The sequence below is a fragment of the Sparus aurata genome, chromosome 11 (genome assembly GCF_900880675.1).
Source record: "Sparus aurata chromosome 11, fSpaAur1.1, whole genome shotgun sequence".
NCBI classification, from domain to species: Eukaryota; Metazoa; Chordata; class Actinopteri; order Spariformes; family Sparidae; genus Sparus; species Sparus aurata.
Genome location: NC_044197.1, coordinates 22,101,953 through 22,115,821, shown reverse-complemented (window position 1 = coordinate 22,115,821; position 13,869 = coordinate 22,101,953). Strand labels below are relative to the sequence as shown.

Here is a 13,869-nt window from a genome sequence, read left to right as displayed (position 1 = left end):
GAGGGACGGAGACGAATGAACAGTAGGAGCTCAGAGAGAGACTGCAGGTGGAGGACAGGGAGCATGAATGAACAAATGAATGGAGGAAAGGTTGATGAATGAATGAATGAATGAGTGAATCAATAAATCCCTCAGGAGCTTACCAGCTGCAGGTGTTTCTGTGGTGCACCTGGAGTCATTTTTTTTTTTTTTTTTTAGATTAAAACTCAGACTCGTGTTTCATGAAATTAAACGGGACTTCTTCCTCGCGATGATTACACTTTTTCTAAAAACAAGAACTCTCTTATTTTCTCCCTCCCTCAGACAAACAGAACGAGGTGGAGATCCCGTCGCCGACATCCAAGACGAGGGAGAAGAAGAAGCAGCAGAAGCAGCAGCTGATGACACAGATCAGCGGAGTAAAGAAGGTTTCCCATGGGCCCTCGCTCTCCAGCAGCAGCATCTCGCGATTCGGCGTCAAGACAGATAAGGAGGAGCTGCTGTCCAAGGAGCTGGAGGACCTCAACAAGTGGGGCCTAAACATCTTCACTGTTTCGGAGTACTCCCACAACCGGCCCCTCACCTGCATCATGTACGCCATCTTCCAGGTATGAACTGTCTTCACTTACAGAATTTATTTCCGTGGACTTTTTTTGGACGATTGCTGTTAAAACTATCAACACTCGGTCTAATTAAATCACGATTTGGTTTTTCCAGGAGCGAGACTTGTTAAAGACATTTAAGATCCCCATGGATACGTTCGTGGCCTACATGATGACGTTGGAAGATCACTATCATTCAGATGTGGCTTACCATAACAGCCTGCATGCTGCTGACGTGGCCCAATCCACACACATCCTCCTCTCCACTCCGGCCCTGGATGTAAGTTAAAACAAAATGAAATATTGTTGTCAGTTCAGCTTTTAGTGCCTCAGCTCAGGATTTTGTTAGATAATTTTTTTTGTCACATCACTTAACTTGGTTAACTGTTATCTGTCAAAGCTAGGTCAGTGTTCTCTCACAGCGACATTTAACAGAAAGGCAGGCAAGGCAGCTTACTTACAGAAACAGACCCTTTTCATGGGTCAAATTACGATTAAACTTTAGATGTTGACTGCAGGCTAGTATGGACCAACCCTGGGTCTGTTATCTATTACACAATGTCCTGTTATCAATAGTCAGTGGGTGGATGGTGCTATGCTGATGCCATTTTTATCCACAGAAATAGATTAAAAATAATAATAATTCACTCCCTCTCTCCCTCTTTCACAGGCTGTCTTCACAGATCTTGAGATCCTAGCAGCCATCTTTGCTGCAGCTATCCATGATGTAGACCATCCTGGAGTATCAAACCAATTCCTAATCAATACCAGTAAGTATTACTCTACACAGCACTAAGAAAAAAATATTTAAAGAAAATATATGAATTGCTGCTTTCCACAGTCAAATAGAGGCAGACATAACAAAGACTAGATTGTTAAAATCACTTTTTTTATTCCCAGATTCTGAGCTGGCATTGATGTACAACGATGAGTCTGTGCTGGAGAACCATCACTTAGCTGTTGGATTCAAGCTGCTGCAGGAGGACAACTGTGATATCTTCCAGAACCTCACTAAAAAGCAGCGACAGTCCCTGCGCAAGATGGTCATCGACATGGTAAGATCTCCTGAACAACATTATGTCATCTTGATTTATATCATAACCTCTCCATACAATGCTGACTGAGGATGTTTTTGTCTTTTTTTTATAAGGTTTTGGCCACTGACATGTCCAAACACATGAGTCTACTGGCTGATCTGAAGACCATGGTGGAGACTAAGAAGGTGACGAGCTCCGGAGTGCTGCTGCTGGACAATTACACCGACAGGATACAGGTTGGTGCTTGGTTTGTTATGTTTAGAATAAATAAATAAATACAATTCTTAACCCAAAAAAACAATTACCGGTTCAAACATAAAACTGTGAGTTTCTGATTGGATCTACTGTGAGCCCTCCATCTACCTTTCAACCGCTTTAAATAGCTCTAATCAATAGCCAGGGTTGGTGGAGGTTACTCAGCCTGTGATCATTAGCCGACCTCCTACATAGCTGACCTCTGCTCACACTGTCACTCCTTTTCTCACTTCATCCATCTTCTTTTTACCTTAAAGTGCTCCACAGTCTTTCCCTCTAATGGTCTTTGTTGGATCTTGTCCTCCGTTCGTCACAGAGCACATTGTAGAATGAGCCTTATATATCTGTTTGACAAGAATCCAATTTTCTTCTAAATCTAATTGCTGTAAAGTATTCCACCTGTATTGTTTTACGGACATTGGATTGTACATTTTGTATTATCGATTTGTTATCCAATTTTTACTTAAAATTAAAAATAAACGCTGATGAATGTAGAAGTTTTGGGTGGCAATAACAAAAGTTCAAATGATGGAGCATTGCATTGCATTTAGTAAATGGCATTTCTGCATTTTTTTTTTTTATATAGGTGCTTCGTAACATGGTGCATTGTGCTGACCTGAGTAACCCCACCAAGTCCCTGGAGCTGTATCGTCAGTGGACTGATCGGATAATGGAGGAGTTCTTCCACCAGGGAGACAGAGAGAGGGAGAGGGGAATGGAGATCAGCCCTATGTGTGATAAACACACGGCCTCAGTGGAGAAGAGCCAGGTACGCAGTCAAGGACATGGAAACTGTCCGATGCACAAACAAATTCCCAAATGTGCGCCAGCATGTAAAGAATCTCAATTCTTGGTTCTAATTTGTCTTCATTTTTTCCAGGTGGGTTTCATCGACTACATCGTGCACCCTCTGTGGGAGACCTGGGCCGATCTGGTTCACCCTGACGCCCAGGACATTCTGGACACGCTGGAAGACAACAGGAACTGGTACCAGAGCATGATCCCCCAGAGTCCCTCCCCGCCCTTCTACGACCAAGGCACGCACGGACACAGTGGTGGCACTGGGGGGCAGGGAGGCGGGGAAAAGTTTCAGTTTGAGCTGACCTTGGAGGAGGAGGACTTGGACGGAATAGAGAAAGATGGCGACGAAGAAGAGGAGGAGGAAGAGTTGGAAGAAGAGGAGGATAGTCTAGGAGATTCTCGTTCTCCTCCTCTGGACTATTTGGACATTCAGGAGCGTGAAGAGGGCGGCATGATGGAGCCAACGACGGCAATAGAAATTGTGACACACGAGGCGTCACCGACAGACACATAGGGCTTCCATCATCAGGCTCACGTGGTGATTTGAAGGTTTTTTGAAAAAAAGAGGAGAGATCCTCTTGCAGCTGTGCTTTTTAATAAGCCCACAGAAGCAAGGGCTTATTTCGTCCCGCACAGGGGCGTCTTGCACTTGGGTGTTTGAAGCCAGTTATGGACGGACAGTTTCAGTGGAGCGGCTTCAGAGTTCTCAGGAAATAATTGCTGCGGACATTTTAGTCTTGATGGACAGGCGAGACTGAGGGTGGAACTTGAAGGATTTCGGCCAGTTTGGGAAATGGTTACTTTTCTTTTCTGGACTGGCATTAAATGGACATTGACACTACTGAGAGAAGTTTTGTACCTGAAGACTTTTTTTATCGATATGATATGATCTAGAAGTAGCATAGAGTAAGATCTACTGATGGAGACACATTTGTATAGCAAGAGAAAGTGTTTACTTTTTTCCTGTACCATTTGTCAAAGGACTTTTGTGTGCCTTTTTTACTATTGTCTTTATAATAGTTTTTTATTTATTGAACACTCTAGTATGTCTGTGAAATGTTTTCTTTTTTTTTTTTTTCTTATCTGAAAGAGCAAAAATCTTTTTTGTATGTTGAATAGAGAACAGTCTTCCATGTATTGGGCAATAGAGAAATCCAAACAAACGTCGACAAACAACTCTCGGACGAACTCATCAAAATAGGGAAACATCAACAGCCACACCATATGCACATTTTGTCACCTCTATATTTCAATCTGAGCACAATGTTTTTCTTTGCACGTACAATTCAAACCTTTTAAGTTCACTCATGGTTCATGTTAAATGTTTAGTTTGTTGCTCTTTATATCTGATATTGGTCAATGAATGTCACAGCGACACTGAAATACATAATCTATTTTCATACTCCATCTCTTTCTTTTGTTTTCCTTGCAACAGTCTGCAAACCATTTGCGGCACTTCCTGCGTTTTCGCACCAAAGCTCGACTCTTAATGCAAAATGCTCATTGAGGATACGAGAACCCTACACGTGCAATGAAATAGCCAGGGATTCCTGCTAAATGTACAGTGAAGTTAATTTGATTTACATGCTTGTTATTTGATCCAATTGTTGTCGTGTTGGTGTGAAACAGAGGATGGTCCAGGTCCTAATAACCCCTCAAACGAACAGCTCATGACAACCAGCTGCTTAGGTCTATGAAAAAAAACTAAATGAAGTCTGCCAAGGACGAAATGCACAACAGCGGTGAATCTATTTTTAGCCCACAGGTATGCTGCAGTCTTAATAATCCTGTTAGCCGGAATGGGTCCTGACCCCAGACCCGTCTGATGTAACGCCCCCCTGCCCCTCTGCAATCAGGCTCAGACCAGATGATTAAAGGTGCTCTTACAGCTGCCTGTCTGAAAGGCGCTCTCATACCCTCATCAGCGCCACTATTCACATGGTTTACAAACCCCTCTGGGCTCAACAGACATGACCCCAAAACAATCAGGCTGGCTATTTCTTCCTCCTGACAAAAATCCCTCAAGTGCGGCGTCTGCTCATTGACGTCAATTGAATTTTTTCCCTCCCCCCCCTCCACTGTATCAGGTTTCCAGGACAGTCGGGTTATTAGAATTTGGAACAGATGGAATTGCTGGATACAGCATGGTAGACTGTACCCTTTCGAAAAAAAGAGAGGAATAATTAGGTGCTCGAGGTTGAAAACAAACCAAAAAAATACCTCTCTTTGATGGGTAATATGATCTGAAAATGGTTTGCAGACTTCACATTTCTCCTCCTGTGGCTTCCATGACTAATATAAATGGATGTTCTTGATGCATCTATAATCACATCTCTCCATTTTCATATTGGTTTACTGACAAACTCAAAAGGTACTTCATCAAATTTCACCACAGCATGCTTTAAGTGGCAATCGTTTGTGTGCAGTATGTATGTACGGAAGGTTTTGTATGCACATGTGTGTGTGTGTGTATCTGTGTGTGCGCGCGTGTGTCTGTGTGCGTGTGTGACTTTGTCTTCAGGCCTTACCCTCATCACTCCACACCTTTGTCTCTACTGTTTGTTGCTAGGAGCTCAAGTTGGTCCTTTTTGCTGTTTATAACAGTGTGTATTTATTCTATACTTTAAGCTTGTAAATAAGAAATACTGGCTCAGTGTAAAATCTATTTTAATTTATATGCACTTGCATTACCTGGAAGTGGTGGTGTCCAATGTGTAGAAGACTCTGGATTAGAGTCTTTTTATATATGTATTATATATTGTTTTTATAAATATATATATATATAAATATATCTAAGTATATATTCGCACAATGTTTTGAGTGCCCAGCAGAGCAGCAGCTAAAGAGACACATTGTTGTTGTTAGATGAGAAGCTTGTAACTCCAAATTAACATTTTTACTTTTACAGAAAAGTTAAAATTGTCTTTTAATGTAACGTCACTGACAAGTAAATGAAAAACTTTATATTGAGCTTATAATGCATGAATATTAAACCAAAAATGTTTTCACTTTGGCATCACTTTTAATCTTAACTTGTGGTGTTTTTTCAAATATCCTAAAATGTGACGTTTCTCAGTAAAATTTCAGCTTAGTTACATTTCTTAAATAATCGCCCAAATTTTACAGAGGACTTTGGAAGTTCTCATTTTTGTTACCGAGATATTTTCTGATGGATCCAGCTGAGTTTTTGAAGCTACGAGGTTTTCTTCTGACAGCAACAATTTGGTAACCCAGAGGCAACATAGAGGACATGTTAAACTGCATAGGCTTGGATATAGGATACATACAAGCTAGCTTGGGAACACAGAAGCATAGCCGATGCTCAGTATCAAAATAAACAAATGGCTTACTTTCTCTCAGCGGCGCATCACACCTAAGCTTCTCCACCTAGCATTTGAATGCAGATTGCTGATATATGAGGCCAGATACATGTTCGACTGACAAACACAAGGGGATTGTCTCCCTTTTACACTTAACGCACTTCATGTAAAGGTAGATAACACAGGGACGGTATTGGTAGCATGCTACAATACGCCCGGCACTGACGTGAATCGTTCTGAATTAACAACAAAACATGATCTTATGTATCTGATTGTGCTAATGTGTGAACTCTTTCTGACCAAACTTGTTAGCAGTTTTGAAATTCAAATTTGTCAGTATTAACATTGTTTATCTATGTTCAAGCTTTTTTTGGTCCTAGTTGTGTCCAAATGGTTAGCCAGATTTAGCACTATCTGCATGAGAGATGGGTTTCTTTTTTTTTATTGTCAATAATATGTTCAAGTCCACCAGTTGTTGCAGGTGGGTTATTAAATGTTTCACACAATGTATGGTATTATATTGTATATTGTGTTCAAAAATAAATCTGAAATACTTTTTCTATTAAGTGATTAAAAGCAAAGCATGAGTATATTCCTTCCTCGTTTTTTGCATTTTTTTCCCCCTCACGGCCTGGTTTTCATAATGCTGGGTGTGAACAATAAATTGGCTCACATCATGCTGCCGGTGGGTTTCCACGCGTTTGTCATGTTTCATTAGGCTGTGTCCCTAATACAAAACTGTATTTACTGTGCACCTGGGTCCCATGCTGAACATAAAGAGCCTCCGGTATGTAACACAGTATCAACGATAGGCCACAATTCTGTTGCTAGTGGCCCCTAGAGGTCTGCAGCTGATAACACCCCACCTGACTAGAAAGCTGTTTGTAAAAACAGTTTACAAACAGATTGCCATTGCAAAAAAATATCTTATGTAAAATAACAAATCTCAAGCTCAAGAATTTTGACATCAAGAAGTTTTGACATCAGTTACATCAAAGAATGCAATCAAGAGTACCAGATATTTTAATTATAGATTCAACCATAAACTTATAGTTTTTTTTAATCAATCATTTTTAAAATGAAAGATTAAGCTGCCTGAGCCCGGTAAGACATTGTCTAATTGCTTGCTGTGTCCAACAAAATGCCCAAAAGGGAAATATATTCAATTTGTAAATATATGAAACAGCAACAGAAATGATCTCATCAAATACTCCATTGACGTTTTAGGCCTATATAGATGTAACTGTGAGCTTTCTGATGGGCAATAGGGTGCTGTAAGAATGAGACATGACTTAGTGGTATGCTTTTTGAAAGGGGTACTTTACAAGAATACTGTCTGAGAGTCTGAGACTGTATACACTCAATTATGGTGCTTTTTTTACGGTCAAATTTACGTTCCCACAGTAAGTCCACCACAGTGTGTATAATAAAAAATGATAAAGCCACTTAAGGTCACCAGACCTTGGCCCATCCTGTGAGAACAAAAACCATCAACCTCAGACCTTAGGACAGTTCTGTAAAGTGAAGTAATTAGTAAGTCAGTTACTCTTTATTCTCTTTGATGTCACTGGGTTCGCTGCAATGATCGAGGCAGTACAGCTCTAATGCACTGAGACAGGGGCGAGTGAGAACCAGAGGACACGCTGTGGTAGCGACTTGTCAATCACAAGGTGGCCATGCCCTGAAGCACACCCCGCTGTATCGTCAGTTTGACTCTAAAAAGGGACATCGTGCTGCATTAAAGAACACTTGAAACCAGCGAATGAGACTATAAACTCTTGTATTGTTTGTTTAATGAGGTGATAAATCAAGTGAGAAGTAGGATCATTTTTCTCATAAAGATTGCATACAATTTGATTTTTATAGACAGTCATGTTTCAGTAGAGCAGGATTTTACAACTACTTCACTTTCAGACCAGGAAGCTCCATCCATATTTTATACATTTAATGATCCTCAAATGTATATAACCTGTGTGTTGTAGTTTCAGGGGTGAAAGCTCAGTTTTTGAAAAGACAAGCATCACAGAGATTACCCGAATGACAAGCATATTAACAGATTAGATTAATTTATTTATTTATCTATTTTTTATTAAATTTTTTTAAATGGAAGACACGTTTCTGACCTGACAACAACTCAATGCTTCCAGTCGCTGCATGTTTTGGTTTATTGTTATCTCAAAACCTGCTCAATATCACCTCCTTCTTTCTGAAACTGATTTGGACTTGGATTACTGTGGCAACATTACATTACATCACTGAAGGATTAGGGTCTGCCTTAACCATACATGAATTATCAAAAATTATTTAGGAGGCACTGAATTACTATACGTATTTTATAAAAAAAATATTGAAATTACCTTTATGTATATTATATATAGTCATATTGTCATATTGTTCTATCATGACCACTCTAGTCTGACTCATTTAAAATGTCGAACATATCAATATGTACAAGGTCCTAGTAGTCCTATACATAAATACATCTGTAAAATCAGCCCGATTATCTACCTCGATGTGAATTCTGATGATATTTCCAGATTCTGACTGCGAATTGTGAAACTTGTTGTTTAGTTTCAACTTTAACTCGACCTGACTCCTGCTGTTCTTTTGCAGTACATCCTGCAGTGACTCCCCTCTGTGATTAACTGGAAAGGATGTGGATGCTCATAAAGTTGCTTTACAGCTCCATAAATAAGTTGGCTTATCCAACATGTTGGACCGTACACACAGCCTGCAGAGTGAGAAGGCAAAAAATGCTTGATGAAGCAATATTTCTTAGGAATGTTCTGTTAGCACATCATTTTCCACAAGTGACTGGTTTGACTGGAGTGTTTATAGGCTCTGATGCACTTTGGGAAGCATCCCATGGAACACAACATCATGCGAGTTGTGTTTTTATTGGTTTCACTGCATCAACTTCCGTCTTTAAAAACATAATGAGGCTTGTTTTGCAAAGTGCTCACAGGAGTTGAGGTCTTACATTTTTTTCTAGCAGCTTTTTAGCAAATGTTCAAAACTGGACAGAAGTATTTACATTACAAATATATTAGAATATTTCAAACTTATTTTATGTTGGGTTCCTTCTCCAAAATCAAAGTTGTTTTAAACTTCTGATTTGGAAGGAATCATTCAAACCTGATCTAAAAAGATAAAAAAGAAATAAAAAGACACGGGTAAGATGCTTTCATAATCTCCATCCATGACCCTTCATATCCAATTTCATTGTGACCGTGATAAGGGCTCCAAGACTGCCTGCCCTTGTATCCACTCCAACCAAGGAAATTGTGAGTGTATTATATCACAGGTCTGTCTCATTCTCACTCTTTGCACTCCTCTCATTTGCCATTTTTATCTTTCAGCACTTATCCGTGAATTTTCATGTGTGCCTCCTCTCCTCAAATGATTCCCAGTCTCCTCTAATTTCCTCTACCTCCATGTCCCGCTAACCCATCTCCCGCTGCGGAAGTCTCTCCATGACTTGCCTCTGACATAACCTAGTAAAAGCAAGAGATCTGATTCGGTGAAACTACTTGCGTGCATATGACGAAAGAGAGATGGATGGAAAAAAAGCGACAGAGTTAGACTGAGATATGGGACAGTTGGCCTCCCTTGTCACTATTTCATAAAAGCACAGAGATCTGTGGGGAAGGCTGAGTTACCTAACAAAGGCTAAAAACAGAGCAACACATTTCCCACTAGTCAAAAAATGACACCACTTAACTGCTCCTCTGTGTGGCACTGAGAGGAATATGAGGAATATTTTGAGCCAAGAAAAGTGAGTGGTTAGCTCGTGAATGAATAGGGAATTGGCTTAAGGCTACCCATACATGTGAATGAGTGAGCGATACATTTGGAGAAAAGAGAAACACGATGCAAATGAGAGGGAGTGTGTGCATGTTTACACTTCATGAATCCCTCATCTCAACTAGTATCTCAAAATAAAACAAAAATCTAACAATGTGGGGAAAATATTTGACCTCCTTCCAACACAAACTAGCTTTAAAAATATCCAAGACTAAATGTTATTATTTTGATAGTAGTGCAATGGTCAACCTGAACTCATGTAGATTTAAGATACAGCCACTAATTTCTAATTAATTCCTAAAACGAAGGAAAACTGTCTTATTTCAACGTAATATAATATAATAATACTAATGTTTTAATTTAATGTTTATTATTATTTTGATTTGTGCAATTGAATGCCTACAGGAATACTGTAGGTGTGACACATTTCATATTCATCTAACACTACTTTTACTATTCTTATATGTTAGACGTGACACAACAGGCCGACGGCTGACCGTTGGCCAATTTTGGGGCCACTTCTGAGTGTCTGTGGCCCTAGTTTCTGTGGTGTAAGCCACATCTAGGCAGTAGTTTGCCCTTCATGATGACTTTCGTCTGACTGAGCACAATGGCTCGGCAGTGGAGCCCATCACTGATAGAAATCAGTCTGATCGACTGCCCAGCGAAGCAAATCAGTTCACTAGAAGAGTAACTAAAAAAAAAGAAAAGGAAAGGCCTTGAGTCTGTGGCTTTAACATCCATGATTTCACGCATTTTGCCCGATTTCCCTTTATTGCACGTCGCTGCCTCCTCAACTGTGCCAACTGCAAGTTTTTAATCACACATGTACCCAGTTAGAAGTGGCTACTTTAGCGAGAGTGCTGTGAAAATGAAAAGCTAACCCTGCTTTATTATAACAATGGTTTGTACATCCGTGGTTCTGAGTCTCCGAATTGGACGCAACTCAGGAGACATGAGGCAACACAAACTAGACTTTAATTTATTAGACGGTCAGGTACAAAAAAAAACACTAAAAACTGGGGCATAAATAATGTGCAACTAACTATTTTGGAGCAGTCTGTAGAATGACAGCTCATCATGAATGCATACTGTTTATACATTACTTGTGTAGTATGGGTAACAGTGTGCATCAATTATGACCATAAAGGGTTAAATATCTTCCCTCTTAATGCAAATTGTGTGGCTCCTGCTTTTGCGTCATTGTGGTTTTATAGCTGACTGTAGGGCCAGCTGGGTCAAATACTGTCGCTGCTGCTCTCAGAGGAATACACTGAGAAAAATGGCAAGCTTGGCAATTGATTTTAAATTGCATGAAGAGTTATCGAGTTGTTTTACAGGATAAGCAGATCAGTGTATAAATATTACAATTATTAGTACTTTTTATGATCTGAACAAAATCATTATTCTTAATTTTTTTTTGCTTTTCAAGATTGTGTCATTACCCACACCTGCTATGTTAGCATAAAAGAAGCGGAACTGAATGGTGAAAACAGGAAATAATCAAAGTCATTCAGAAAATATAGAAGTACGAGACCAAAAAATCAGCAGTTACAATGACGGTCAAAAGTTTACATACACTTTTGTATGTATGTAATGTAAATCATGGCAGTCTTCAGTTCCAAAGACTTCTACAGCTCTCCTTTTCTCTGATGGAATGAGAGGAATACAAACTACTTTGTCACAAAAACATTCATGAAGTTTGGTTCAAAGCTGAATTTATAACAGGTCTTCTAAAAATGTGACCAAATCTGCTGGCTCAAATATACACATACAGTATTTCTAATAATTGGTTATCCCTCAGCCATTTTCACCTAAATTAGTTGCTTTCTATAGCCATCCACAAGCGTCTGGCAGACCTCTGGCTGAGTTTTTAACCACTCCTCTTGACAGAATCGGTAAAGGTCAACTAAATTAGTTGGCTTCCTGGCAAAGGCTTGTTTCTTCAGCACAGTCCACATGTTCTGGAGGCCAATCCAAAAGCTCAATTCAATTCTGACTCTGACCAATTTTCCCTCAGCAGCAGATGACAGTTTGGGTTTTTCTTCCTCATCATGGCAGTGACACAACTGTGCCATGCACTTTATACTTACAAACAGCTGTTTGCACAGTAGATCTTGAGACCTGTAACTGCTTTGAAATGGCTCCAAGTGACTTTCCCATTGTAGTGTTTGTGGCAAAGTCTAGCGGGTGTATCAAACAAGCCCAATCAAAATGAGCAGCAGATTTGGTCACATTTTCAGAAGACCCATAATAAATTAAGTAAACTTAATGAATGTTTTTGTGACTAAGTAGTTTGTGTTCCTCTCATTCCATCACAGAAAAATGAGAGCCGTAGAAATAATTGGAACTGAAAACTGCCATGATGTACATTTTTTTACAAGTGTACATAAACTTTTGACAGCGACTGTAAACTTGTCAGTTTTTGTTGTTGCTACGGTGGCTTTCAGGGAAAAGGTAACACGATGCCCCCCGTGGGTCCCCTGAGGCCACATTAACCTTGTAAGTGAAGCAAGTAAATCAGTCTTGTGGTGGATACATGTGGCTATTTATATCCTCCCCGGGCCAATTAGAGGAGAGATGATGAAGTGGCTGAGGGTGCAGAGAAACACCACTGACAGTCTGTTTAAGGATCCTCAGCGAGTCCTCATTGTGCTCGCGAAAATGATGAAAGAACAGGTGGATGCAGCTGGCAGGGAGTTGGGGACACAAGGCACCACTTTCAGGCTGTAACCAGAGAACTGGCAACGTCTGCCGAGACGGTCGGACAGACGGTTATAACTAAAGTCATCTTTAGCTTAAACTGTGCTGTTCATGTAGTCACAATCTACGTAGTATGGTTGAAAATATGCAAGCAGCTGCTGGGCAATCTGGCCATAAATTAATACCGCAATATAATAATGTTATATCACTATACTGAATATATTTTGAAATCCCCTCAAAAGCTTTTGATAAATACGAGGACTGGGGACCAAATACCTTGATATTGCATTTGCATCTATATCGAAGGGATGACTTTTTACTTTCACAAAATATTAAACAATATTTTTTGATAAATAATCATCAATAATGTGGATATAATGACAAAGTATGTAGAGGCAAGTGTTAGAACAAGTAGAACTGGCAGGTCCATAAAATGACAGCATTTTACTGTTATACAGCCTTTAAAACCAGCAAAAGAAAACACATCATATTACAACATAAAAATATCCAAAATTTAAGACAACATATGGTCTCATATGACAATATAATATCAATATATTGTCCTTAAGTAACATCAGCACCTCTTTATGCCTTGAGACAGATCCATGACCAATAACAGTGAATAATCGTCTCAATTACTCACTCCATAAAAAAGTAGGGTATAAAAAACTCTTAACTGAGAGAAAGAATGAGGAATGAGTGTTTTTTACTTAGAGTGACCAATCTCACAGTAGTTTCTATTTCCCTTTTCTCCAGCTCACAGCTGTGTGACTGAGCCCTTTGGTTATATTACACTAAACCTTAAAAAAGAATTTGTTGCTCTCACACACCCTTCCTGAATCATAGAGGTCTGCAGCACATGGGAACAATTCTTTGGCTTGCATCAGTGTGTGCGTCTTTCACTTGTTGTTCTATCGTAAGGCCATTCCTTCCAGTAATCTCGTGTATAGTACTTCAGAACATTTATACTTAATGACAGGCACACTAAGGTCGGCTACAGTGCTTGAACTTCGGTCAGCTTGTGTAACAACATACTCTCTAAACAACTCCACTATCACAAATAATAGTTTTGATGGTTTTCAAAAGTAATACATCACATAAAAAAGGCTGGTGTTGCCTACAGCATTACCCTGGAGGCTCAAGTTTGTCAAGTCAGATTTGTTCGTCCAAGCCTCAAGTTTGTCCAAGAGGATTTAACAAGCTGTACAGCAATATCAACTTTATGACTCAACTTTGGTGATTTTTGACGTAAATGAACAAACACACAAATAATGATGGGATGAATAATGAATGGTTCCATTTAAAAATGTAACTATGTTACTTATGATTCATGAATGTGAAGAAAATCATTCAAGCCACAAACAATGT

At 39.5% G+C, this 13,869-nt stretch overlaps 1 protein-coding gene across 5 annotated transcripts in view; it reads left to right on the top strand.

Annotated features, from left to right (window-relative positions):
• LOC115591202 (cAMP-specific 3',5'-cyclic phosphodiesterase 4B-like) overlaps positions 1–6,587 on the top strand; it is a 182,880-nt gene extending 176,293 nt beyond the window's left edge. For all 5 annotated transcript variants that reach the window (XM_030432959.1, XM_030432960.1, XM_030432962.1 and 2 more), the window contains 7 exons: positions 304–587; positions 697–861; positions 1,252–1,351; positions 1,482–1,636; positions 1,732–1,854; positions 2,460–2,642; positions 2,754–6,587. In XM_030432959.1, coding sequence (XP_030288819.1) covers positions 304–587; positions 697–861; positions 1,252–1,351; positions 1,482–1,636; positions 1,732–1,854; positions 2,460–2,642; positions 2,754–3,188 — 1,445 coding nt within the window. In that variant the 3' untranslated portion in view covers positions 3,189–6,587. The remainder of the gene's footprint in view (positions 1–303; positions 588–696; positions 862–1,251; positions 1,352–1,481; positions 1,637–1,731; positions 1,855–2,459; positions 2,643–2,753) is intronic.
• The last annotated feature ends 7,282 nt before the right edge of the window (positions 6,588–13,869 follow it).